Raw genomic sequence first — 27,574 nt, 5'->3', positions numbered from 1 at the left:
GCACCAACAGCGTAGTAGCAGACACTCAGCCACCAATGTACACCTGCCAACTTCTACTTCCTCTAGTTTCATAGTCACAAAGCCAACAGCTTTAGTCACATCTCTCAGTCGCAAAGCCAACAGCTAATGGCACAATTTGGATTTGCACAGTTCCTCTTTATGAGCAGACAGCAAACACTCTCCATCTGCCCTTGGATAAGTTAAGATACCTGGCAGTAGTATGCCCTTTTTATTTTATTTTTTAATCAAAGACATGTTAATATCCTGCCACTCACAAACAGTTGTCAAAAAATAGCTTCTGCACTGAAGAAATAAAATCCGTGAAGCTAGAGTTTACGCAGAAAAGGCTTTGTTCATGCACCTCTCAAATTACAGATCAAAATACAACAGAACTCTCACACTACATGTCTGCATGGATGTGTGCACTAAAACCTTTTTGTTTAATAACAAACTGTTAAAATATTAAAAATACTATTTAAAACCTAGTAACTTTTTTTCCCAGAAGATATGTGCCAGTCAATCTTAGTAAGCAGTCTTCAACAGAGCTGCACCATCTACCTACAATAACCACCAAATCTGGTCCAAAAGCTCCTTTGAACAAAATGCCACCCAATTCCGCAATGAAAACGTTTAGGTCTCCATTTAACTTTCTTCGAGAAGTAGCCCTTAGACAGAGGGCAGGCATTCTCCAGGGCATTTTTATTTCTTAGATAAAAGAACATCTTAAGGAATCAAGATTGGTGCCCTCCAGTACCCATACAGTCTAGCTAGTGAAGCCATTGTGATGTCAGTAATTTCAAACTCAGAACTATTTGTAGGCTCAAAAGGTAAACTACTGAGTGCAGAGAGAAGTCAAAGGAAAGCCAAGATGAAATATGAGAAAATTACAACAAAACCCCTATCAACTTCTCCTTTCTGAGTCACAGGGCATGAACTTCCCCTCTGTAACAGCCATGATGAGTCTAGTTTCCTCTACTGGAAAACTATGATTAGACTTTTTTGCACATTAGACTTATAAATACAGAGAACTGAGATTACAGCAAATTCTTGGGAGGGGTAAGGGGAATGAGGGATGAGAATATAGCTTGGTAACACAACACCCCACACCGCACACCAAAGAACTATCTTATTTGCTGGAACTGTCCCAAAAGAAATATCAGTGCTCATGGTGTAAAGTAATAGCATTTTCCTCAGTTTTATATGCCACCAAGCATTACAAACTGAAGTCTTACATAATTTACGCAATTTGCTTCAGTTACACAAAAATACATCTATTTAGATTCCTTGCGACTGCTTCCAATTGTGACTGTTACAGTATTCACCACTACAATTACACAAACACAAAAAACAGAATTGGAACACACTGACTAGGATAAACCTATTACAGAGGCACACAGTCATTTAGGCTGGAAGGGGACCCTGGTGGTCATCTTGGTTGAGGCCCCCTGCTCAAAAAAGGGCCAATTCTGAAGTCACATTTGGTTGCTCAGGGTCTTGCCTGGTCAAGAACCCTTCACTATCTAGTGCAGCTGCCACAATTTTACACAGGTTCCCGTATTTCTGACATTGAGGGTTTATGCAGAGCTTTAGCTCATTCCTAAGTTTTGCTGGAACTGTCAAACTCACTCACCTTGCCCACCTTCACCCCTTCTGATGTTTAATTTCTTAAACATTTCCAAGCTTTTCTGTTGAACTGAGTCTTGAATTGGAGGTAGAAGCCTCTGTGAACCCAGGGCTAGGGTTGTTAGGGAAACCCAGGGTCAGGCCCTCTCCCACCCATGGTCAAAGACTGCAACTTTGTATGGTAACCTCCAAGAAGGTCAATCTCTCTTTTAAAGCTCTTGCACCCAGCAATATCCACTGGCACAGTGAATACTCATTTAGATGAAGTGTAACAGCCTCAACTGGAGAGACAGAAGGAAACCCAGTCCCAAAAGGACATCTGCCCTAGCACCTAGTGCCTTGGAAGCAAATGTGCAGAAGTGTCTCATTCTGTGACTAAGGGGAAGTGCTTGGATCCCCACTGTTCTCCACATGGTCTCCTCTGGGCTGGTACACACAGCAAGGATGCATGCGTTGGTGCAAGCCTGGAATCCAAGGGGGCTGGTGGATTGAACTGCAGTGGATGAAATGTTACTGCTCTTGGCCACACGTATTGTCGCTGCCTAAAACACCTCCTGCAACAGCTCCATCAGCTGCATGGCTCATGTGAACACTCCCCAGTATGCTCTGGTCCATACTAACTCAAGACACCTATTGAAATTGCTTAAGCAAACACAGCTAATTTTTCCTGTGCAGAGCAGGGAGTGCTCTCACAAACCTTCTTGCCAACAGAGGCAACTGCTGTCAGCAGGGCAATTAATTACCAACACTAAAGGGGCTGTGATGCCTTACTCTGGTCCAGCTTTTCTCTGGGCAAACATCCATCTCTTACTGCTCATGCAAGAAACAAATGCATCGTTCAACTTTTTTGTTTACTGTTCGTTGAAAAATCAGTAAGTTGGAAAAAAAGAACAAATTAAATTATAAAAAATGGGTTTACTTTAATCACAGTCTTATTTAAATGCCCATTCCTACAGAGATCTGAAAAGATGTCAAATACCTTCATGATGTTATCTTCTTGAATGTACCTATAAAAAAGAAAATTGTATTGTGACCCTTTCAAATAAATCTGTAGAGTAAGATGGGCTGGAAAATGATGTAATATAAAGAATGTGCAATTGCAAACAGAAATAACAAAAGATAAAGCTCTAGCCAAAAATCTGGATAGCATTTAACTTGCTCTATTTCCTTGTTTCAAATTGAATTCAGTTTTCTCATGACCAGTGGTCCAAAGATGATTAAAAATAACTGTTTATGCATTATGCACAGAAGGGGGCATAAAAGGAAGCTAAAATGCTTTAGTCTGACCCTCCCATGTGCTATTTTCAGGGACATCTCGTCATTCAGTGTTTTATGTTTAAGAGCAAGTCTCAATCATTCAATCCTTTGCACAGTAACACTGTGCAATGTACCTGTGATTAAGCCTTGTTTCCAGTACAGAATTCAGACTGAAAGAACAGTCTTTGAACAATAACTGATTAAACAAGGTTCTCAAGTGCTATCATAAGACTGCACTGACTTGCATTATCTGAAAAAAGTCAATACTGTGGCTTCGTATTTGAGATTAAAAAAGAAAAAAGTATTGTTATTAGCCTCTGCTGCTTTATTTGCATTTATCCTCCAGGTAAGGATTGCACATAGGGAAAAAAAATCTGAAAGGGCTTTTTAGTGACTATTTAATGAGCTAACTCTTCTAGTATATGGCTGTCATTATACTTAACTGCATACTTCAGTAAGAAATACATCGGCTGAAATAAGACAGCAAAGCAATTTTTTCTGGCAGAGCCTAGACCTTCTCAGTAGAGGCCATTCTAGAGTTTTCTGGAAATTTTGGTCTAGGGTCAACAGCCTATAAATAGAGGAGGATGCCAGGAAAGAAGCATGTCTGTAGCCGACAGCCAGTACACACTGGGCTGCTGGGAAGACTGGAGGAGTGAGGCTTTGGGCCACAGTAACACAATGATGAAGAACAGCCTTGATGTGACTGCGCAAAGCTCTGGAACACTGAAGAATCTCTCAAATAAAACAAACCAAATCAAATCACAAAGAAACCAAGAGAGGAGATTGCATCAAATCCCAACATAGACAACTACTTCACAAGTAAAGATTTCAGTTAGAGGCAAAGAAGTAGGAATGACAGAAATATTTTGAGTGGTCACCTTCCCCGAGCAATTACTGACCAAATGCAGCTGTGCTATGTTTTCTGCAGGTTGATTCATTTCTCCAAACCACTTTCTAGTGGTTTTTATTCAGCATCTTAAATTCAGTACCAACAAACCAAGAAATTCCTTCTGAACCTTATACAGAAATTACTTCAACTGCTACAGAAATGCAAAGACAGACAGATTAGAACGTATTTTCAGTGTAGCTGTAGCCAATTTTATATAACTGACACTCTTAACTTGTTGTTTCCTAAAGGTATTTTTATCCCCTCTATTTACTGTGGAATGCAATATCCAGGGTCTACCAGAGCAGGCTACAGTGCAGAAAAGGTAGAGTGTTCACATGCAAGACTGAATGCAAGTATTAATTATGTATTTTTAGCTGGTTGAGTTACATCCCTAAATGGATCATAACTGTGACTGTGATAATATTATTCCATCAATAATTCAAGATGAATCTCCTACAAAGAAAAAAGAGCCCTTTGCTTTCCACAAGGAGAAGAGAAATGATGTTGCATGGCTCAGCAAAACTAGGAATAACTGCATAAAGTTTCACATAATTTATGCAGAAGAAGCTTCTCCGTTCCTCATGGTGGACAGTAAGATGCAAGAGAGCATGCAAACAAGCCAATCATAAAAATAATGCCAGTATAGCTTTCAAGAATAAAAAACCCTGGGAAGATTTTTACTGCTAAGAACTGTGAAAATGCAGAAAACAAGGAAAATTGTTTTTCAAGGTTGCTGCTGAAAGAACAAAAAGCACACCATAGTATTATTCATATACATCACTTCTGACAGCAAATTAATTACTGTAGTTTTCCAAGATTTACCATTAGATAAAATAATAACCTGGGGGCAGGGGGGAGTTTTGTGCACTACCAACTCCATATTACTTTTTTAAACAGAGAAAACAATTAAAGATTTTGCTGAAAAGGACACATTTTTTTCTGTGGGCACTGATGCCTCAAGCCATGGAAATACCAAAATGTTTTCCACAGTTACTCATTTCTACAGACATGAAAGGAATAATCCATCATCTGCTTGATTTTTGTGAAGAAAGTAATGAAACTGCAGTAGCAATATTTGAAAATCTAAGTTTACTAAAATTGATGCTTTGAGCTTCAGCCATGCATTATTATTTACAACTAATAATGCTAATACTAAGGGGAGGGGGCACCCCTTTCTCTGCAATCTAATTAGCAAATGCTTTCTCCAGCTATCTGGCCAGCTCATGGCCAGCTATTGATACACACAATAGCAAATACAGTACAGATATGTCATCCTTTAATCCTGAGCATTTAAATCCAGTAATTACTTTATTCTCTAATGCTGTTTCGGAATTATAGGATATATTTTATTCTACAAAGCTTTGACTACAGAAAAATTTTGTGGCATGCCTCCACAAAGCATGCTTTTTATAACTTGCAAAGAAAAGTATCTGAAAGCTTTTCTTAAGCATTTTAGAAAGATCATCAAGAAATAGAATGTGAAGAGCTGTCCTGAAGAATAGCCACGAGCAGGTTGAAAGCTTATGGGTAAGAATTAGAGACCAAGGCAACAAAGGCAACCTTGTGGTTGGTGTCTACTACAGACCACCAGATCAAGGGGAGTCTATTGACGAAGCCTTCTCACTCCAGCTACAGGACGCATCGCACTTGCAGGCTCTCGTCCTGCTGGAAGACTTCAACCATCCCAACGTCTGCTGGAAAAGTAGCACAGTGAGCTGCAGGCAATCCAGCAGACTCCTGGAGTGCATGGAGGATAACTTCCTGTGCCAGGCAATAGACAGCCCTACCAGAGGGGATGCCATACTGGACCTGTTGGTCACCAACGCAAGTGAGCTAATTGGTGACGTCAAGATTAGAGGCAGCCTGGGCTTCACTGATCATGCACTGGTGGAGTTCACAGTCCTGAGGGATATGGGGCAGGCAAAGAGTAAAGTCAGGACCCTGGATTTGAGGAAAGCAAACTTCCAGCTCTTCAGGGAATTGGTCAATAGGACCCCCTGGGAAACTACCCTCAGGGACAAGGGAACAGAACAGAGCTGGCAGATCTCTAAGGACACTTTACAGAGAGCGCAAGGGCTCTCGATCCCCAGGTGTAAGAGATCAGGAAAGAAAGGCAAGAGACCAGCATGGACAAGCTGAGACCTGCTGGTCAAACTAAAGGGCAAGAAGGAAATGCACAGGTAGTGGAAGCAGGGACAGACATCCCGGGAAGAGTACAGGGATGCTGCCTGGTTGTGTAGGGATGGGGTCAGGAAGGCCAAGGTGCGGCTGGAGCTGAACTTGCAAGGGATGCAAAGAGTAAGAAGAAGGGCTTCTACAGGTATGTCAGCCAGAAAAGGAAGGTCAAAGAATGCATACCCCTTCTTCATGAGCAAGTGGGTGAGAAGAAGGCTGAGGTACTCGGTGACTTCTTTGCCTCAGTCTTCACTGGCAACCTCTCTTCCCACACCTCTCGAGGGGATGGACTGCAAGATGGGGACTGCAGGAACAAAGTCCCTCCCACTGGAAGAGAAAATCAGGTTCGTGACCACCTGAGGAACCTGAACATATACAAGTGTATGGGATCTGGCAAGACACATCCCAGAGTCCTGAGGGAACTGGCTGACGTAATTGCCAAGCCACTCTCCATGATATTTGAAAAGTCCTGGCAGTCAGGTGAAGCCCCTGCAGACTGGAACAAGGGAAACATTCCACCCATTTTTAAAAAGGGTAGCAAGGAGGGCCCTGGGAACTACCGACCTGTCAACCTCACTTCTGTGCCTGGGAATATCATGGAACAGATCCTCCTAGAAGCTATGCTAAGGCACACGGAGGACAGGGAGGTGATTCGAGACAGCCAGCATGGCTTCACCAAGGGCAAGTCCTGCCTGACCAACCTAGTGGCCTTATAGGATGGAGTGACCACATCAATGGACAACGGAGGAGCTACTGATGTCATCTACCTGGACTTCTGTAAGGCCTTTGGCACGGTCCCCCAAAACATGCTTCTCTCTACATTGGAGAGAGGTGGATTTGCTGGGTGGACTGTTGGGTGGATGAGGAATTGGTTGGATGTCTGCATCCAGAGGGGAGTGGTCAACAGCTCAATGTCCAGATGGAGATTGGTGACAACTGCTGTCCCTCAGCGATCCATACTGGGACCAGTACTCTGTAGAATCTTCATCAATGACACAGATAGTGGGATTGAGAGCACCCTCAGCAGGTTTCCAGATGACACCAAGCTGAGTGATGCGGTTGACATGCTTGAGGAATGGGATGCCATCCAGAGAGACCTGTACAAGCTCAAACAATAAACCCATGTGAACCTCATGAGGTTAAACAAGGCCAAGTGCAGGGTCCTGCACCTGGGTCGAGGCAACCCCCAGTATCAGTACAGGCTGGGGGGATGAAGGTACTGAGAGCAGCCCTGCCCAGAAGGACTTGGGGGTACTGGTGGATGAAAAGCTGGACAGGAGACAGCAATGTGCACTCGCATCCCACAAGGCCAACCGTATCCTGGGCTGCATCCAGAGCAGCGTGGCCAGCAGGTCGAGGGAGGGGATTCTGCCCCTCTACTCCACTCTGGTGAGACCCTCCTGCAATGCTGCGTCCAGCTCTGGAGCCTTCAGCACAGGAAAGACATGGAGCTGTTGGAGTGGGTCCAGAGGAGGGCCACCAAAATGATCAGAGGGATGGAACACCTCTCCTGTGAGGAAAGCCTGAGGGGGTTGGGGTTGTTCAGCCTGGAGAAGAGAAGGCTCTGGGGAGACCTTACTGCAGCCTTCCAGTACTTAAAGGGGGCTTGTAAGAAAGATGGGGACAGACTTTTTAGCAGGGCCTGTTGCAAAAGGACAAGGGGTAATGGTTTTACACCAAAAGAGGGTAGATACAGACTAGATATAAGGAAGAAATTTTTCACAGTGAAGGTGGTGAAACACTGGCACAGCTTGTCCAGGGAGGTAGTAAACACCCCATCCCTGGAAACATTCAAGGTCAGGTTGGATGGGCCTCTGAGCAACCTGATCTAGTTGAAGATGTCCCTGATAGCTGTGGGGGAGTTGGACTAGATGGCCTTTAAGGGCCCCTTCCAGCCCAAACTATTCTACAATTCTATGATTTTGTGATTCTATAAGGGAACCTTCAGTGAAAACTTTTTTCCCTTTCCCAGAGTGACAATAGTTTGGTTGGTGGTTTGGTTTTATTTCAAATTATAATCTTGTATATGAGAGATTCAGTGAAAGTGAATTTCCAGAAAAAAAACCCTAATTAAATAGTCTTGGGTCCTAAAGGCACATCTGGTCTAAAAGCAAATCAAGGCCAACAGAAGAAGACAGAATGAGCTTGCCTTCTGTTCACTATATGTTAAAAAAAGTAAAATTCATATTTTGATTTTAGGAAATGAAACTACCATAACCTTATTCACCTGCTCTGTCTGAAAAGAGACCATCTTTTTAGTAAACTGTAATTATTAACCAGGGGTTGAGTCTTGATAAAGGCTAGATGTGGATTATTTCTATTAGGAATCAGACTCAGAAAGCGAGCTGAGAGTATGTGCTGGATTTCAGAAATCCTGTCCTAGGAAATGCTCTGATAGTCTAACCACACATACCATTTCAAAAATAACATGGAACTTACGATAGCTGAAATGGATACTGGAGGAGCAAAAATGTACATCTGAGAAAAAGATACATACCCCCTGAGATAAAATACTTGTATTTTTCCTGTGGTTATCCCCTAATGCCATGTAAAGGACGTGGTCAGCATCTGCAATGGTTTCTGGAGGATTTAAAAAATATTACTCTGGATTTCTTTTTATTTGAAACTAGTACCACTGCAAGAAGGATAACTGGCCTTACACAAGTAATTACAGCCTGCTCTGAAGCATAAACTCTTTTTAAAGGCAAGATTGTAACTTCAAAAATAAATACCAAACTCACTATATTCCCTTATGCCTTCTAAAAATTTGGCTATCACAGTTAGAACAATCAACTTTTCCAGATCTTACTGTATCACAGAAAACCCTAATACTCCCAAGAACATCTCTCTTGAACATTTGGTCAATATTAAACATTATGACATTTAACATATATAACATTCCTCACTTGGACAAGAGCTGCCCTTTTTTTTTTTTGCCTTTTCAGGGGCTCATAGTGCAACAGGAGTTTCCTTGCAATTCCAGATGAAAACACTGCATACGTAAATACAGAAACTTAGTTGGCCCTAGTTTTTTGTGCAGTCAGAATTGGTCCACCTGCATACACATCTCTTTCAAATAAATGCATAGACAAATACTAACAAAATTATAATCCCACTGCTTTGATTAAATTGCCAAGCTACCCATATCTACCCTGAAGAATGCTGATCTATTTTCATTATCAACAAAGGGTACCAAGCTGCTACCTAGCCACATGCTAATTATAATATCTTAAGAAGAAAGTTATACTTGGATAACTTTTTTCTTTAATCAGTCAAACCAAACTTAAATGTATAAGATTTTTCAGTGGGGATGGGAGGGTCACAGTCTTAAAGGGAGAACAACAGGAGACAGGCACCACATAAAAAAGGTGCATTGCCAATAAATTTTTGGATCAAAACTCCATTCATAAATTTCTTGTTACCACACTTTCTGTCACCTTCTTTCATATTTCCATTTTTAGATAATGTCCTTCCTCGGCCACATAAAACCAAACATTTAGTCACGGTAGTCCCACAGCGGTGCTAGTAAGAGTTCTCAGCAAGTATGAAGCTCACAATATGGGCTCTGATCAGCAAGCAAATTTATCACCCCTGCATGTTCAAAATTGAATTTTGGTTATTCAGTTATTAATGCAGCTGATGGAAATGTGGAGGTGACTGCTAAAGGATTTGCAAGGATTTTCTATAGATAATCTGAGCAGATGGCTTGTATAGCATTCCATACTTCTTGTGGACTTCAATATCTACTTTTATAGATTCTTGTTTTCTTTAAGTAGCACAGAAATAGCCCAATAAAATTACCATGGTTTTATTTCTGTATGGTCATCCATTTTTTTAATATCAAAAATTTCTTCTAACAGTAGTGAAATCAGGGTCCATTATTTGTCAGGTGGTTTTGATGACTACATAAGATGCACTCGTACTTACTTCATTAATTGAATGAAAGAACCAGAACATAATAGTCTAATTTTATCTTATTTCCTAGGAAAACCTGGTATAATAACAAGCTAGAATTCAGAAGTTTACCACTCTGTTCTTTCAGGAATACCCAAGAGCTTGATCACTTCCCTTCATCTCTCTTCATCTTAGGTTTCTTTTCCTGCAGATGAATGATCTTCAAGGACTGCAGCTCTTATGATTATGCACTGGTGTTATTACTCTGTGCTATTGCCCAGTGTCATAGGATGATTTACTTCAGCAGTTAGCATGCAAGAAAAAAATCAATCATTTTCATTTTTTACATGGCAAAGACAGAACTTTGAGTTACTTTCCATAATTCATATCACCATTCAATCCTTTCCTTTTTGTGGTATCAGGATTCATGTTGGTACCAATGCTATTCTATTTGTCTGAAGTAGCTCACTTCAGGGGTTTTCTTTCTGCTACTGAGCTGTTCTAAACTCATGAATCCCTCTTGATTTCAAAAAGCTATGCAAGGTGTGTGGGAGTGCTCCCCAATCCCATTTAAGGGAAATCCTTGTTGTTAAGTTGCTTCTGAGCAGATTAGAGGAGGGAAAGCTCCAAGTTAAGCTCTTGACTGGGCATCACATCTTCCCAGAATTACTACCTCTTTGTGTTTGAGAGGGAAAAATCCATATAGTCATTTAGCAAATTTCTGAAAAACATAAAGTCTGACAAAATGTCAAAGAACACTATTTCTGACTTAAGCTAACAATACATCAGAAGAGAGCACAAAACTTCAATTTATTGAGAACTTTGCACTCAGCCACATTGCATCTGTGTTCTGTTTTGTCTCAGCTCTAAGCATTATTAATGTAGAGAACAAACGGAAGAAGGAAGATAGAGTCCTCAGAGAAAGCAAATAAATGTAGGTTAATATGAAAAACTGAACTGATAGATAAGTAAATCTTATACTTAATCAGAAATGACAAATAATAAATTAAATTAACTTTTAAAAATGCAATCAAAATCAAAGAAAAGGCCATTTTAGTTTTGTTTCTGTATTTTAAAAAGTAAACAATGTGATACACAGAAAAATATTTCATTCAAATTTGAAAACAATTACAGAACAAAAAATGTTGGGCTTAAAATAATTTAAAACAACTTAAAAAGCAAATTTTACAAGAAATACAGCACGAACTGAAAGTTCCAGTTTACACAATGAATGAAAAAAATAGAAGATAAAAGAATGAGATGTAATGTAAAATCTAAGGCTGTTTATAAATAAAACATTGCAAAGTTCAAAATGTGGAAAAAAGTACCATAAGAAGACAACTAGTAAGGCAGTATTAGCAATATTTTTTCTTTAATACAAAGAGGAAACGTTTTATATAAATATGGCTATTTATAAGGCTATTTATATAAAGAAGAAACTAAAGACGGAAATAATAATGCAAAGTTTACTAATCAATATGCATTACTTCCCGTCCCACACCAAACTTGACAGAGGATATGAGTCTCCTGTAGCTTGCAGACAGATGACTCAGGCACCAAAACTTGTATATAAAACTAAAGCATGTAAGAAGTGAATACTGCAACTACTTTATATATAAACCAAATAATATATTATTAAATTGAGCTAAATATAGCAGTGAATGTCAGCAGTACCATTCTTCATTTTGGAGGATGATCTATTTTATACAAGACTATGAACCTATAAGTGAGTGTATCCCTCCAGTACATACATATCTACACACAGTTGTCTTCTCCAGTGGGCAAGATGCTGTGACAGCCAACTTCTCCATATAAAGCAACAACTACAGTAGAACTGAAGATTGCAAACTAATTTCCCAATTTTATTTCTCCCTGAAATAAGTTTTTCTATGAGTATTTCTAAAAATCCTGTCCATTCAACTTGTCTCACCAAAGTTTCTTTTGGATCAAACCCCATTTTTCTACTGAGCTGGCAACAGATGGAAGTTGCAGCATGGCAAATTTCAATTAGATAAGGTATTAGGAAAACTAATTTGACAAGGGTGGTCAAATATTGGAACAGGCTGCCCAAAGATGCTGTGGGATCTCCATTTTTTGAGACTTGATTCACAGCCCTGAGTAACCTGATCCAGGACTGGAGTTGGATACAACTTCAAAGCTGGCCCTGCTTTCAGTGGAGAATTGGACCAGATAACCTTGAGTGTTCCCCTTCAAGCTAAATTATTCTTTGATTCTACAAACTAAGGATGGAGTTCATTTCTTCATCTGACTAAAAGTACGTCTACAGGACTATCTAGATGATTATCCCATGCAGAAAGACAAGCACAAGTAAATTGAACCCAATACCTTAGTTTTCTTAAGGCTGGGACACTTACTCTTCATGCTCTTGTCTCTCCAAGAATTACAAGAACAAAAAGTGACTATCTTAGACATGATATATAACTTCTACATAATCTCAGGCGAGACAGATTCCAGTTTGAGGAACATTTTTTGGATCAAATGCAACTACGTGTTTATACTGAGCTTAACAGATAAATCTAAGAGAAAGATAACACAATACAGTGACTTAACACTGCTTACTACCACAGGCACCATAACCAACAGTCTCCAGATCTGCCATTTCAACAGCGCAGTTTCGATCTGTGTAAGAGAGACCCACCTGACTTGCAGTTTCTTTTTGAAACGGGGCAAGATTTCAATTTGAAAGACGAGTCGCCAGCATGCATGTTGGAAGAGCTCTTGTATTGCACTGTATAGACAACAGATTGAGGTTTGGTGGGGTTTTTTTTACATGATCTGCATACTTTTGCCTAGCGAGTTTGATTTATTGAGTTATCCAAGTCTATAGACCTGCTGTCCTCAGAGTACTCAGCCCCCTGAGCTGGAAGACAGGGATGGAGAGCAGAATAAACTCCCCATAATCCAGGAGGAAGCAGTTAACAACCTGCTATGCCACCAGGACACCCACAAGTCTATGGGGCCGGATCCACCCGAGAGTACTGAGGGAGCTGGCAGAGGAGCTTGACAAGCCACTCTCCACCATTTACCAGCAGTCCTGGTTAACTGGGGAGGTCCCAGACAGCTGGAGGCTTGCCAGTGTGACACTCATCTACAAGAAGGGCCAGATGGAGGATCCTGGGAACTACAGGCCTGTCAGCCTGACCTCAGTACCAGGAAAGATTATGGAGAGGTTCATCCTGAGGGCACTCACAGGGCATGTGCAAGACAACCAAGGAATCAGGCCCAGCCAGCATGGATTCATGAAAGGCAGATCCTACTTGACCAACCTGATCTCCTTCTATGACCAGGTGACGCACGCAGTGGATGAGGGAAAGGCTGTAAATGTTGTCTACCTGGACTTTAGGAAAGCCTTTGACACTGTCTCCCACAGCACTCTCCTGGAGAAGCTGGTAGCTCATGGCTTAGACAGGTTTACTCTTCACTGGGTAAAGAACTGGCTGGATGGCCGAGCTCAGAGAGTTGTGGTGAACAGAAAATCCAGTTGGTGGCCAGTCACAAGCAGTGTTCCCCAGGGCTCAATTTTGGGGCCGGTCCTGTTTAATATCTTTATTGATGATCTGGATGAGCGGATTGAGTGCTCCCTCAGTAAGTTTGCAGACGACACCAAGTTGGGTGGGAGTGTTGATCTGCTGGAGGGCAGGAGGGTTCTGCAGAGGGGTCTGGACAGGTTGGATCGATGGGATGAGGACAACTGTATGAGGTTTAATAAGGCCAAGTGCAGGGTCCTGCACTTCGGTCACAACAACCCCATGCAACGCTACAGGCTTGGGGAGGAGTGGCTGGAGAGCTGCCCGGTGGAAAGGGACCTGGGGGTGCTGGTTGACAGCCGGCTGAACATGAGCTGGCAGTGTGCCCAGGTGGCCAAGAAGGCCAACAGCGTCCTGGCCTGTATCAGGAATAGTGTGGCCAGCAGGAGTAGGGAAGTGATTGTGCCCCTGTACTCGGCACTGGTGAGGCCACACCTTGAATCCTGTGTTCAGTTTTGGGCCCCTCACTACAAGAAGGACATTGAGTTGCTGGAGCATGTCCAGAGAAGGGCAACGAAGCTGGTGAGGGGTCTGGAGCACAAGTCTTATGAGGAGCGGCTGAGGGAACTGGGGTTGTCCAGTCTGGAGAAGAGGAGGCTGAGGGGAGACCTTATCACTCTCTACAACTACCTGAAAGGGGGTTGTGGTGAGGCGGGTGTTGTCTCTTCTCCCAAGTAGCTAGCGATAGGACAAGAGGAAATGGCCTCAAGTTGCGCCAGGGGACATTTGGATTGGACATTAGGAAAAATTTCTTTACTGAGAGAGTGGTCAAGCAACAGAACAGGCTGCCCAGGGAGGTGGCGGAGTCACAATCACTGGAGATGTTCAAAAAACATGTAGACGTGGCACTCTGGGACATGGTTTAGTGGGCATGGTGGTGTTGGGTTGATGGCTGGACTTGATGATCTTAGGGGTCCTTTCCAATCTTAATGATTTTGTGATTCTGTTCTATGATTCTATATTTTTCTAAAAGACATTCCAATAGAGGGCAGTAGCCTTGATGAACTATCCTGTCATAATTTATAGGCATGCCCAGAGAGACATAGCCACAGAGCATTCGTATATTCTACGTCAGGTATCATCAAGCCCTGAGGTCAGAGATTACAGAAACATTTAATAAAGGCATGTAAAGGGTGATTAAAAGAGCATAGTGTACATGATCCCATGTTATAAGATTTTGTGTTCCCTCAGAAGTACAAAATAATTGCAGGAATTTGCTGGGCAAAGGTTATGAAAAATCCTCAGCTACTAATGAATATAGCTTCAAAGACTTGGTTACTACTTTGTTAACTGTAGCATCATATACAAGCCAAGTGACATGCTAAAAATTCCTATATTCATTAATTTTATGTTCCAATAACAGATTTTAAATAAGATTTGACTAAGAGTGAGAGTAACATCAAAAGGGATCTTTGCCCATCTTGTCTGGTTGGGTCTCCTCCCCATGGTAAATGCAGCTGCTGTTGTATGTTTTTTTTCTTTTCTTTCTTAAGTAAGAACTGTATTGTCTCAGCTTTGCAACAAAAGCTGTTAATTCATTTGATTAGGAAGAATGCTACATTATTATGTCCATGTTTTAGCAATGAGTTCTTCACTGTCTGCAGTATAGTAATTTTAATACAAGGTTATAATTTAAATAATATTATCAACAATGACTATTATCCTCTATTCACAAACCTGGAGCACAGGTTAGAACTTCCACCCTTCCAAAGGAGAAGCTTAAGAGATGACAAAGTGAAAGTCTCCCTCTGTAGAAACACACATGACAAGCTTCTCCCTGACTGGAAAATTTCTGAAGCAAAGCAGTTTTGCCAGCAACTGCCAATTTCTTGTACTGAAAGCACTTTGCAAAAAGCACCAGTTTTAATTATACTTCATGCATTTCATGCAGCCAGCTGCAGTCCATCAGAAATTGTTGTTCTTCCCTATTAACTCATTTGGCTGGGACTTCAGGATCCTTGTCTGCAAGTCAGTCTAGGTATGTCACAGCCCCAAGAACCTGCCATTTCCCCAGGCTCTTCCACATCCCCAGGTTACATGTAGCCTGCTGAATTTCTCCCCCCTCAGATGAGTATGAGCCTTGTTCTTGGGACTACTAACAGCCTCCAGTTGGACAGGTCCAGCGTGGGTCTGAAAGAACCCTTCACTATTTGCAGGATTTGGCTAATTGTAATTGCCATACCTTATTTCACACAGGTGCGTACAGCATACAAAACCAAATTAAATGGTCTGCCATGTTTGCTACTTGACCTTTCTCCTCTTGTCAGCATATTCATGAAACCTGTTTTCATTCAAAAAAGCAATGCTTTTGTTTGGTTTTATTTTCTTAACCAGGTACATCTCCTTGATATTTTTCTACATAGTTAACTGATATTAACAAAACTAACAGAGCTTCATCAAAGACATCTTCCCTCCATACATGTGCTAATCTTGCCTTCACTTTGCACAACAAAATGCCCTAAGCTATGATGACAAATTCATATGAATAAAGGTGAATAGATTATATAATAAAGTTACATGTAAAAAGAGAAATGGAAATATTGTATAATTGTTTTCATAATGCAGCCTTCAACACTGCATACGCTTTATTCCTCCCTCAAACACTGTCATTCCTTCCCCCACTGTACACTAATTTATGGTTTGCCCAATAACCTCTGCAAAATTTACAGTGAAGGGAACAGGACCCAGCCCCTCCTGTATGAAACCAGGAGCAGATCTCTAATTGCATATAAAGATTTTGAATCTATGTTCAGTTTTGTTTAGGTGTAAGGATGAGAGGAATCTGTTCATCTATGTGGAAAATACAACAGAGTTTCTTTAACTTACAGATCTGATGTCAAGATTCTGTGGGCTTAAATGCAAGAGGGACTAAAGTGTAATGCTATGGAGAAGGTCCTGAAACAGATGTGATGCAGCTGGCATCAAATGAAGAGTGAAAGCTGGCAAACATGTCCTAAACATCACAGGTTAGATAACTCTTCTTGCAGCAATACCCTTTGCAGAAAAGGAACTGCTACAAAGGAAAGAATTTTGCAACGGAGGAACTGTATGTTATTTAGAGTAATTATTAATTTCTGTCTCAAAGATTAACCTAAAGCCCCAACAATAAACTTATTTGTTTTACTTGAAAATGAGCGAATACAGTCACCAGTACTTCCACCTCAAGGATCCTGGTCATTTGCCTCGACTTACCCGCTTATGAAGACGTTCTGCTTCCTCCTGATACGCAGCAAGTTGCTGTTTCCATTGTTTTACATTGGCAGTGGACTCCAGCAGGGCTGCTGTGAGCTTAGCGTTATTACCCTTGAGCGTGGCCAGTTCTGCCTCCCAATGCTTGCTGATTGTCGAACTGCACAGACAGAATGAGAATGGTCAGAGTCCCCAAATCTCTTCCTTTTTTTTTTCTTAAAATGTCTTACATTTTTTTTTCCAAAATATCCAGGAAAAGTAGAATTATTCAAAAATTCTATGTCCAAATGAGAATCCAAATTCTCAAACCAACAAAACAATAAATTCAGAAAGTAAAGATAGATCATTATTGGAAAACAACCTCTACCCTCCCAGTTCAACAGGGTATTTTTTTATGTTAAGGATGATTAAATCCACATCAGCTTCCCAAAAGCAAGTGTGTAATTCTAGAATATGTATATGATTAGTCACTATTTTAATATATACCTATTGAGTGAAAGTGCTTTTTTAGTCTACCGCTTTATGAAATATATTGTAGAAAAAGATTCATCACCAACTTGATTAAAGAGAGCGGATGTAGTGCTTTGGAACTACAGCTTAGCTGTTTTAACGCAAGTCTTCTATCCCTGAAATATACTTTCTTTATTAAATAACATATTTAATTTGTACTTGCAAACTCAAAGATCTTGAATTTTAACACCATAATACTGTTAATATGCCTTTCCTCAGTAATATCAGCAAAGAGACTGAAGATCAAGGAGCATAGAGATATTATTGCTTTATTGCAAAGAGGAACCCGATGTTGCGGTTTACTGAAGTAGCCTATGGAGGAACAATCCTAGCCTACAATTTAGTTATTCTCTGAGCACACACAGGGCTTTAATTTTCACAGGTAATTAGTTTGCCATCATCCACAGATAGTCTTTGCACTCAGTATGCAAGGGAAAAACATCTCAGACACAACAGGTGAATGTATTAGTATGCAAATAGTTCATTAATGTTGACTTGTAAAATGCTAACAGCATGTGAGGTGCACACCTACATGGAAAATACATAAAGAAAACAATTCATTTTGTCTAATTAGCTTACTATTAAAGGCATCATTGAAAATCAAAGATCTGTAACTCTGGCCAAAATGATTCTGAATATAGAGTTGTGATGAATTATGAGAATTATTATAATCTAATTATTTATTATAATAAGATATTTTAATATGCTTAATGTAATTATATATTATCACAAATTTGCATGCAGGTTTATAGGTTTATTTGAACTTTGTACACATGAACAATGAAACATTCTGCTACCATTTTGTCCACTGAGTTTCTTTTTTCCGCTTCATGCATACGCACAGTCCATCATCCCACCAAAGCATATTTCAAAAACATTATGACTCCTATAAATCCTCCTCAGGTGTTCAAAATCAACCAGCCACTAAAGAACATCCATTACCAATTCAGATCACATCTCCTGTTTCACTAAAACATGATGTCTGATTCTTCCACACTCCAGCATTTCCTTCCAAATATGCCGCTTTGTCCCCTTGAACAGGAATAAAAGTTCCTTCAGAAGAGCAATAGAGGTTCTTTCAAATTGCTCTAGCATTTCATGATCTATTCAACTAATTAGAAGTTCACCACTGGAAATTTTAAATCTTAAATGACTAAACTAAAATAATGATCATACTACTTCATCAGGGAACACTGACTCACATATTAAAGAAGATGAGAACAAATTTCTGCAACAACGTCTACTCTTCTGTTTCTCCAATCAAATTTACTTTTCACTTATAGTAGCACAGCCCATCAACAAATTCAGTAAAAAATATGCTAAAAAATTCTAGTTCATTATCATACTCCTAACTCCCCCTTGATGTTCTGATCTGGCAAACAAATGTCCATTCCAGCCATTTCATGCAAGTGAGTAGTTTCATTCAGTAGTCTTCCTGTGGCCGGACTAGTAGCAAATTGTGTTTGGTGACACCTATACATGTTTACAAAATGTGCCTTACTACTCATCTTTCCCCACAGAAGAAACATACACGCAAGATTTTATATTGATGTGAGACAGCAGATTAAAAGCTTTGTATCTGGGACAGTTTACAGGACGAGAACTCTTTGATCACTTAATACCCCAATTTAATGCACAAACAGGGAAGTGAATGGATTTTTTTTCCAGTGTAATAATGTGTATATGATGATACAAGGTAAACTTCTAAGCGATGAAGATCCCAGCAGACCAACTCTCAGGTAGTGCTGAAAAATAATGTGAGGGGGATTTGTGGCATGTTTCACCTTCACTTTTGCCAAGTGCCCTTACTACCCTGCCAAGAAAACAGCCAGGAGCTCTTAAGTTACTGCTTGTATACTACAATGTCAGCATTAAATACGAAGCATGTATTTTTGATTACTGCTATGGCTACCCTGGTTCAAAAGCTAGGAGGCTTCTTTGGAGCTGGTCATTTTTAAATTGGTTGTTTTCAATAGGAATGCACGAGTATTATTTCTCAATCGTACTTTTTATCCCTAAGACATCTACATAGTGGCCATGAACATGTCTATTGTAATGCAGATGTTATATATGTGTGTGTATATATAATCTCTACAGTTTGCACCATATACTGTTTTTTTCTACAAATAATTTCTACTGTATCTTCTACAGATTGTAATATACCTCCATAAAATATAAACATATTACTTAAATTAGGCTAGTTTTGTACCTGATAATAGATAATGACTTCCCAACTACTTAGACTTACCCTGTTTCTTCTTACAAAACTCCATCTTTTCTGACGTAAACACAACCATGGATATTATACAAGGAAACAGAGATGGGAATTTTTTGTTTCATAAAATCGTAATTTGATTAAAATGGCCCATAACCAATACTGACAGTGCTGACTTACTTTTCTCAAATAGTTTCTTGACAAATTAAAAAAATAAATAAACACAAAATAAATTAATCATGCTTTCTGGATTATTTTGGTAAAAACTGGATTTATTTGGATTTAGATTATTTTAGGACCACATAAAAGCACACTTATAGCAGGCTGTTCTTAAGATAGACAAGGAGTATCTGCATTGATGTCTTTATCTGTAGAGTTACACTGGTTCAAATTTACCAACACTTCCAGAGGAAATGCTGAGAAACATATGGATCCGGCACAATGAGAATTCCCCCTCAGAAGAGGAGGTGCTGGGGCTAACACCCAGGAGCGGGAACAGACAGATGCAGAAGCTGAAGGACACGTGGAAAATTCAACAGACTCCCAACAACTGCTAGAGCCCATGACCAGAATTGTGATGGTGGAATAGCTGCACTACAGTCCCTCAGAATAGGTACCAGAGGGCTGCACATACTCTTTGCCTCTAAAACCTTTTACTTAATTCCTGTTTGAAAGGCTTTTTGCTAAAAGGAATTGATTTTGCCCTCGATGCATTAGATTCTGTCATAGGAAATACACAGCTCTGTCAGGTTGTCTTACCAGTTGTAAATATCTAAACTAAACCCGAATCATTCTTCATGTGTTTGAGAATATTTGCTCTAGGAAGCACATGAAATACGAACACTTGATTCGTGATCAAAGTGACCCAAACCACAGTGCAACTTCTACCAGGACACCTTTCAGTTTTGCACTGCAGTAGAAAGAGCAAAGCTGTATGTATACATTGGGGGACACAGGCATACACATTTGCAGTCCTGTGGTAAAGAATTAAACCTGCATACATGTTTTGTTTTGTTCTGAGAGTCATCCATCCATTGGCTGGCAGTGTCACGATTTTAGCAGTTGTTTCTTCTGACCTGTCAGAATTAACATCACTGACTGCCTCGCACACTCAGCATTTCAAGACGGTCCTTCAGAAAAAGAGACATTCTTAAAACTCCCGCTTGTGGCCTGTTTCTCAGTGTGAAAAGCTCATCAAACCTTTAAAAATATCCTAATAGAGAATAAAGCCTGGTCATTTCCCTGGTGAAACTTCTGAACATCTGAAAATAACAGAACAAGCTGGTTTGCATATACCACTACATTAGTGCCAAAAACAAGAGGGAGAATGGACCTCTAAAGGCTAATAGCAAAATACGAGTTTTATTGGCTCAACTGATCATGCTATACAAAAAAATGCTTTCATAGCAAAGATTTAGGTCTGATTTCACAGAAAATTTTCTTTACAATGATAATTGTTCATGGGATCGTAAGCATTTGTTAGCAAGCAAAAGGTGAAAGCTCTCCCAAATCTTTGATCCTTGGTGCTGGCCACAGTATATCTGGTATGTGTGTAATATCAGACATGTCCACAGTCATAACACCGCACGATGCTCCACCATCAAGGCAAAGGATTCAAAGCCTGATATTTAACATCCACAGCATCCAGTAATTTGATCACAGCCACAAAACACTCCTAGAACAACTGCTTGCTGGTATCATATGGCCTAACTGTGACACACCTGAAAATTAAAGTAGGAGTCAATGATCTTCCATACTTCTAGGCATTCCGACCAATTAATATCATGGCGACCGCCCTTCTCACTGGGGATTAGTTACAACCCCAGTAAATCACTGAGGAATAGTTTTGCTATCTGTCCATCTGTGACCTGAATAGAGTGCCAGAGGCTATAAACGCATGATTATCTTTCTCTGCAAAGTAGGTCACTTAAGAAAATTAATCCGAAAAGCTCCAGTCACCACATTTAGCCAGTTGGGGAAGGCTTACAAAGGCAGGGGGCAGGGAGCAGACATTAACGAGTTGCATTCAGAATGAAGCTATTTTGAGAGATGCCTTCATGAAACAACAAAACAAAAGCAGTTCAGATCAAGAGATATTTTCTGCTTTTTGAACCAGCATAGCTTATTCATTGTTTGCTGACTTGTATGCAGTACCACCACTATGAAACATTGTTTAAGCTTTATTTCAGATTTATAGAAATATACTCTGCTTTATTAATATTTTATGGGGTTTAATATTGGATTCATTGTATAAAATGAATTAATTAAAAATGAATTCCTTATTATAGTGTAGTCACGGTTTCAGAGAACTACAGTTACTCAAGAGCAGGTAAATTCTTTTCTTCAGGTGTCCCTGTGATCTGCACTGCAAATGTATGGTGAGCAGTGCTGTCCTGGGATAGCAGAAATGAGGAGGAATTCAGCCAAGCAGAGAACAGAGTACTTTCACTACAAAATTTGGCATCTGGTATAATAACTAAATCCGTAAGACTTGACAAATATGAACAGAGCAGAGTCCCTGCAGCTGCTGCCCCGATTATAAATAGTGGCACACATTGGAAGCAGCCTCAGAGTCTGGGGAGCGAGCATTACCAGTCAGCGGGAGAGGTACGTCAACCAGCTGGGAACACCACATTAGCCGTGCTGGCAGCAAGGGGTGATCCTTTCTGACAGCCTTGCTGGTGAGCCCTATGGAGCAGCTCTTCATGCTTAAGTAAGCAAAGGGGGAATGTGAATGATTTAGTTCTGTTACAGCAGTATTCGGGAGCTCTAGTGAACTCAAGTGGCATAGCTGCTTCTCTTTGGAGCGTGAAGTGTAAGGACAGTGTTTGTATTTATGTAAAACTCCCTGGTGCGTTTGGGAAGGAATTCTGCACAAGGTCCTTATGAAATCCACCATACGATATGAGCTTCATATAATCCTGAGGTCCCAGGCTGGGAGGGTGAGACCTCTGCAACGGGCTATGCTTGCTATTGCCTACATTGGAATGATGTGACTCTCCTACTAGATGGAGATGATGACTGCTGGCACAGAGGATGACTGCAGCATCCCTCAGGGTATTCCTAAAAGCTCACAGGAATCCTCCTCTCATTCATGCCTTGATTGAGAAGACATTTTAAGCAGGCATTCTGTGAATTTCACCCCTTTTCAAAAGGTACCTTCTGTGACTATTTATTAAATATGTAAAATTACTTCATGACAGAAAGGATCAAACAGGATGGTTTTACAGTTTGTCCTGCTGCGAGTCCAAAGTACCATATGACTTAGGTAATGAAATGGAAATTTCGCCCTCTCTCTTGAACATTCAAAGCAAAACTGGAAACAGAAAGGAGTTTTGTAATTTATTTAATTATACCTAATTAGGAGTCCTAGAATGAGTGGGAACAGAAGAAAGAGCAGGGAAGCAGGTCAGGTCCTACCTCACCACTCCAGGAAGAGGCAAGAAAGAAAAGTTTTGAGTTGTTCTGCCATTTTAGTCTTTGTACAAAGCTGTCTGCTTGTACAGGCCCAGCAGATTCAGCCAGTAAGAAGACTCTGAACTTATGTGCACAGTCATCTACAGTATAGTTAAATAATTAAAGACAAGCAAATGAGGTAAACCTATAGTAAGAATGACAGCTTTTGCAAGAAGAAAACATAAGAAACAAAACAAAATTGCCTTTTTACAGCTACTGCTTATTGTCTTATCTGTAGTTGTGTTAAACTGGACACATGCAAAAAGAAGTCTTATCTGATAAACTGGAATTTATTAAAAAAGGGTAAATCCTCTCAAAATTATAATCAAGGGATAATTACCAGGAAATTGCTTTGAGTTAAATATTTTGAGTGAGGCCAATGAAAAAATAATTAATATTCATAGAGATCCTTACCCTTAATTAGAGTATTCAAAAGAATTTTTAGCAAAGGAGGATAGCTTCCCTGGGGAGCGAAGTAGGAACATTAAGGGAGCATGAAAGATCTGTTCTTCCCTTTGGGATAAGGAGTATCTACATGATCTCAATGGAGTTACATCAGCACAAAACCAGGTCTTTTAGATTGGTATAGTGTGCACAGCTTAAATGACCAATTCAATCATAGCAAAAAAGATGAAGGAGGCCCTTGAAGTACATCATACTTAAAGTGAGGTGACTAATAACAAAGCCACACACACCTATCAGAAAGTGAGAAAGGCAGCTGAATGGCTGAAATCAGGAGGTTGAGAGCATGAATTTTCTCTGCGTCTGTCATTCTCTACAAACATGGAAGTTTTATCACTCTCCAGCACATACTGTTTTGTTTTGCACTTCCCTTTGCTGAAGTCAGAGCTACAAATTGACAACCAATTTCTATGTCAGTGTAGAAGACAGAAATGCAGAAGCTTTTTCTGCAAATGTGGGACGAGGGGAGCTTATGGAGCTATTACAGATTTCCCTTTCAAGGTGTTTCATATATGATCTTTCACTTGCGTTTAGTCTTTCCGTTTGACCATGCTCTCAGATTCTGAATCATCCAAAGTACTCATGCAGCCCACGGACAGAAGAAGAGTTGCTTTTCAAGTTCTGTTACAGGCAGTCCTACTCTTGGGCATCTCTTGTGCTATGCTTTATTAGCTCACTGAGGAAGGGCCAAAATCTTTGCAGACTTGACAGATGAAGATGACCAAAGTAATGGTACAGACTCTTTCCACTATACGGCAGACACTATGCAAAGCAAATTGGTGGCTATACCTCATTTAGATCCACCACCTAAAATCATGTTCTCTATTTTGTAATTCATCACAGGTCCCATAGAAACCACCACAACACAGACTGCGTTTCGATATGGAAGCTTATCACTGAGGAACAGACTGGATATTAAATTATTTTTAAGGAAACAAAATTTCACAAAAATATTCTCTATGGTAACCCAGCACGGTATTCCTGCAGAAGATAACAAAGCCAGAGAAAAAAATACCCAGTATGGTGTTTTTCACTGCTTACTGAAACACTAAGAGTCAACGGCAGCAGAAGAGCTCTTGAAAGACACTCCATGGGAAAATTGGGTATTAACACAAAATTAATGCTTCAGCTATGATCCTTGCCTATCATGGACTTAGACCCCTGTCCTGACCCAAGTTAAAATAGGAGGCAAAGAGAAGAGTCACTCTTCTCCGCAAGAAACAGTGAAGTTTCCAAGCTTTTTGTACTGTCTGCTAGTGTACGCTGGATGTGTTTACATAGGTGACATTTAAACTCCATTTCTCATTAAAATTACACTCTTCAGAACACTTTTATGCATGTCTTTCGTACACTGTATCACAATGCACAAGACTTGTATTTAACCTGAATCATCACAGTAGCACTAAGAAAATCCCTGATTTTTCTGAAGAGGCTCAACTTTTATTTTAATTTTATTCTTTTAAAAAATCTCATTTTTGTCTTAGTCATTTAATTTTATATAGTAAAGAAATACTAGGTTATCTCTTCATGAAGGCCATAGAGCATAAACCAAAATCAGTAACTCTGACTTAAAACTTTCAGTCCTTTGCAAGAGCAAGCATAGCTAATTAATTTCTAGCTTTTTCTGCACTAAACACTAAAACCTCGCAGACTTAACATTTATCACACACTCCAAAAAATTTAAAAAAATTTGTCCTTGCCCCCTTGCTGAAATTGCTTATCAGTATCACTGCAAATATTTTATTCTCATCCTTGTGAGACCTTGCAGACCCAAAATTTCATCACATACTCTGAAAAAGTAAAAAAAGATTTGCCCTTGTTCCTTTACTGAAATTGCTTATTGGTATCACTGGAAGTAGTTTATTCTCTTACCTGTAATGTATCTCTCATTTTTCACAACTGATACCCAATAAGTTTGTTCAGTTTGTTAAACACTAGGCGTTAATTACTTGCTGTTGCTGTGGTGCTGAATACTTCAAATATTCCAGCAAAACTACATTTTCAAAAGCAATCTAAGTTATTTAGGAACTTACACCTCATTTTCTAAAATGACTAGGGATTTGGCTGCTAAGTCAAATTGACTTGGGGTCCAATGGCACTTAATCACTTTGTGAAAGCCATTAGATGATGTAGTTATCGGCAAGTCAGATACCAGGACACAGTGACCCTGACACTAAAATGATCTGAATTACAACCACTTTCTCTCTGGAACTCATTTGCACATGTAAGAATTTAAAGCAGTTTAACTGTAAATTCACACTTTGAATTAGTATGGGTTAATCTTGCTGAGACCCCTGGCTGGACAAAACCCTATGTTTCTTTCAAAAATCCTACCTATAACAACGATTTGTGTGTGCATTGAGCCAATCCCCATGCTGTCAGCAACGTAACAGAAGAGAGTATTCGACTGCCCTACGCTTCTCTCACCCAGGCTCTCATTTACTGAGTGCTCTACTGATTTTAAGGGTTCTACTGAACCGTGCACTTAATTACACTTGATGATTTTGAGAAACTTCCCTATCTTCACCACAAAAACGCTGTAGCAGTAAGGGCAAGGAACAACTCTTGTCCCAGTGACCCCACCTCCATCACTAAAACAGGGACAAAAAGCCCCACGCTTCTGAAAGCCACACGGACTGGGGACCTCACGCTCCCTGCAAACTGCCCTGGTCCATGTCAGCTGGCCAGACAGACCCCCAGCACAGTTTGCACATAGCCAGGTTTAGCGCCCTTCCATCTCTACAGTCCAAGGCTTTATGTGATCTGCAACCCTCCCATGCCCATCGGAAACACTCCTGGGCATGCAACACACGTCCATGCTTTTGCGCAAGGAGAATACCACTCCGGTGGGTGGCAATGCAGCCCTCAAATCATTGCAGCTACCCAGAACTGGAAAAGGACTCCATACAAAAGAGTAACCGTGTCTTACAGCTGCAGGGACACTGCATGGGTGCAGAAGAGATCCAGTATCATTGCTGTGACAGGTGGGAACGGTTCCGCCCACAGGCCTCCGTGCCAAGGCCCATTTTATTTAGCTGTATCGATGTGGCCCGTGAAGCTGTTGCAGCTACAGGTGGATTCTATGGAGCTCAGCAGACTCTCACCTTTGCAACAACAGAGTGAAGACAGCAAGAACTCTGCTCTGCCACAGGTAGAGCGAGGTGGCTAAAGGGACCTCTCCCAGTCCTGTACATCTGACACACACCACATGCAAAGGGGTGGAGATCCTCAGCCCAAGCCTCTGCCTGCACTTCCAGGCACGGTCACAGCTTTAACCGGAGAGTGTCGTGCCTCTGCTGAAGACAGCTGCTGCTCCGAGCGGCCGAATGCGAAAGATTTGCAAGCACCTAGTTTAGATCTCAGCTGAACCTTCTGTTATGATACCACAGGACAGCTCAGCCTCTAACACCCCCGAATGCTGCTTCCTGTCCCACGTTGGCAGCAAACACGGAACTCGGCAGAACAATCACTGCAGCTGCAGGGCCTTGTAACTTCACTACCAGCGACAGAAAGACATTCTATAGAATGACCTATAGAAATACTTAGATGTGATTGGGCAGTTGCATAAAGATTTTCAATTATGACTGTTTGGCCTCCACCCAGCTAGTGCATTAGGTTATCTTACAATATCAAATAATAGCTACTGGTGCAACTGGCGCAATTCATTTTTGCATTACAGTCGCCAGTTTGCTTATCCCAGTAAATATGACGACATGCATTAATCGCAGACAGCACTGGAGATGAACTGTCAGTTCAACAAAATAATTTTGTTCCACTAAGGGAACAGAAAGCTATGTGAGACCATGGCAAATTTAATTAAGTTTCATTTATCTCCTCTGATACCCATAAATTACTTGAGTCAATAGCCTACATATAAAGCCCAGACTAAGCCATCTATGGAGCTGTCAGAAGTACTTTGAAGAATAAAGAGTTAAGTCACATGAACCATATGATCACAGTAAAACATTTATTGACTGTATACGTTTGAACAAAACAACTTGCAAGTGAGTTGCAACACTTATCAGTGGACATAGTTTTTCTTCCATCCCCGCTTTTTAAGAGAATGGAAGTATTAAATTTGCCTTGTTTAAACCAAATCTGAATCCAAGAAAAGACTAAATTTCTTGCACTATGTTCCCAGAGTCAAATTTACTAAAAAGAGATTAAATGGATGCAAAAGATTAAATTTAATACATGGGAAGTCTCTGATACTGGCACTTTTTCTAGGGACTACAGGTTAACACTGAGAGGAAGCAGTCCCTGTGTAAGTTTTTCTCCCTCCCCATTGTAAAAACCCCCAGTTTCTAAGAAAAAAACCCAACATGGCACCTTCCTTAATTCACTGGTAGTTGC

At 40.4% G+C, this 27,574-nt stretch overlaps 1 protein-coding gene across 1 annotated transcript in view; it reads right to left on the bottom strand.

Moving 5' to 3' along the window:
- The window catches only part of HOMER1 (homer scaffold protein 1), a gene marked incomplete at its 5' end in the record, with an annotated part of 70,532 nt that overhangs the window by 9,159 nt on the left and 33,799 nt on the right, over positions 1–27,574 (bottom strand). Inside the window, 1 exon segment of the mRNA XM_082013281.1 lies at positions 16,582–16,738. Within this exon segment, the coding sequence (XP_081869407.1) occupies positions 16,582–16,738 (157 nt within the window).

This window comes from Phaethon aethereus (assembly GCF_964289735.1).
Source record: "Phaethon aethereus genome assembly, chromosome: Z".
NCBI lineage: Eukaryota > Metazoa > Chordata > Aves > Phaethontiformes > Phaethontidae > Phaethon > Phaethon aethereus.
This window is presented reverse-complemented; position numbering and strand designations above follow the sequence as displayed.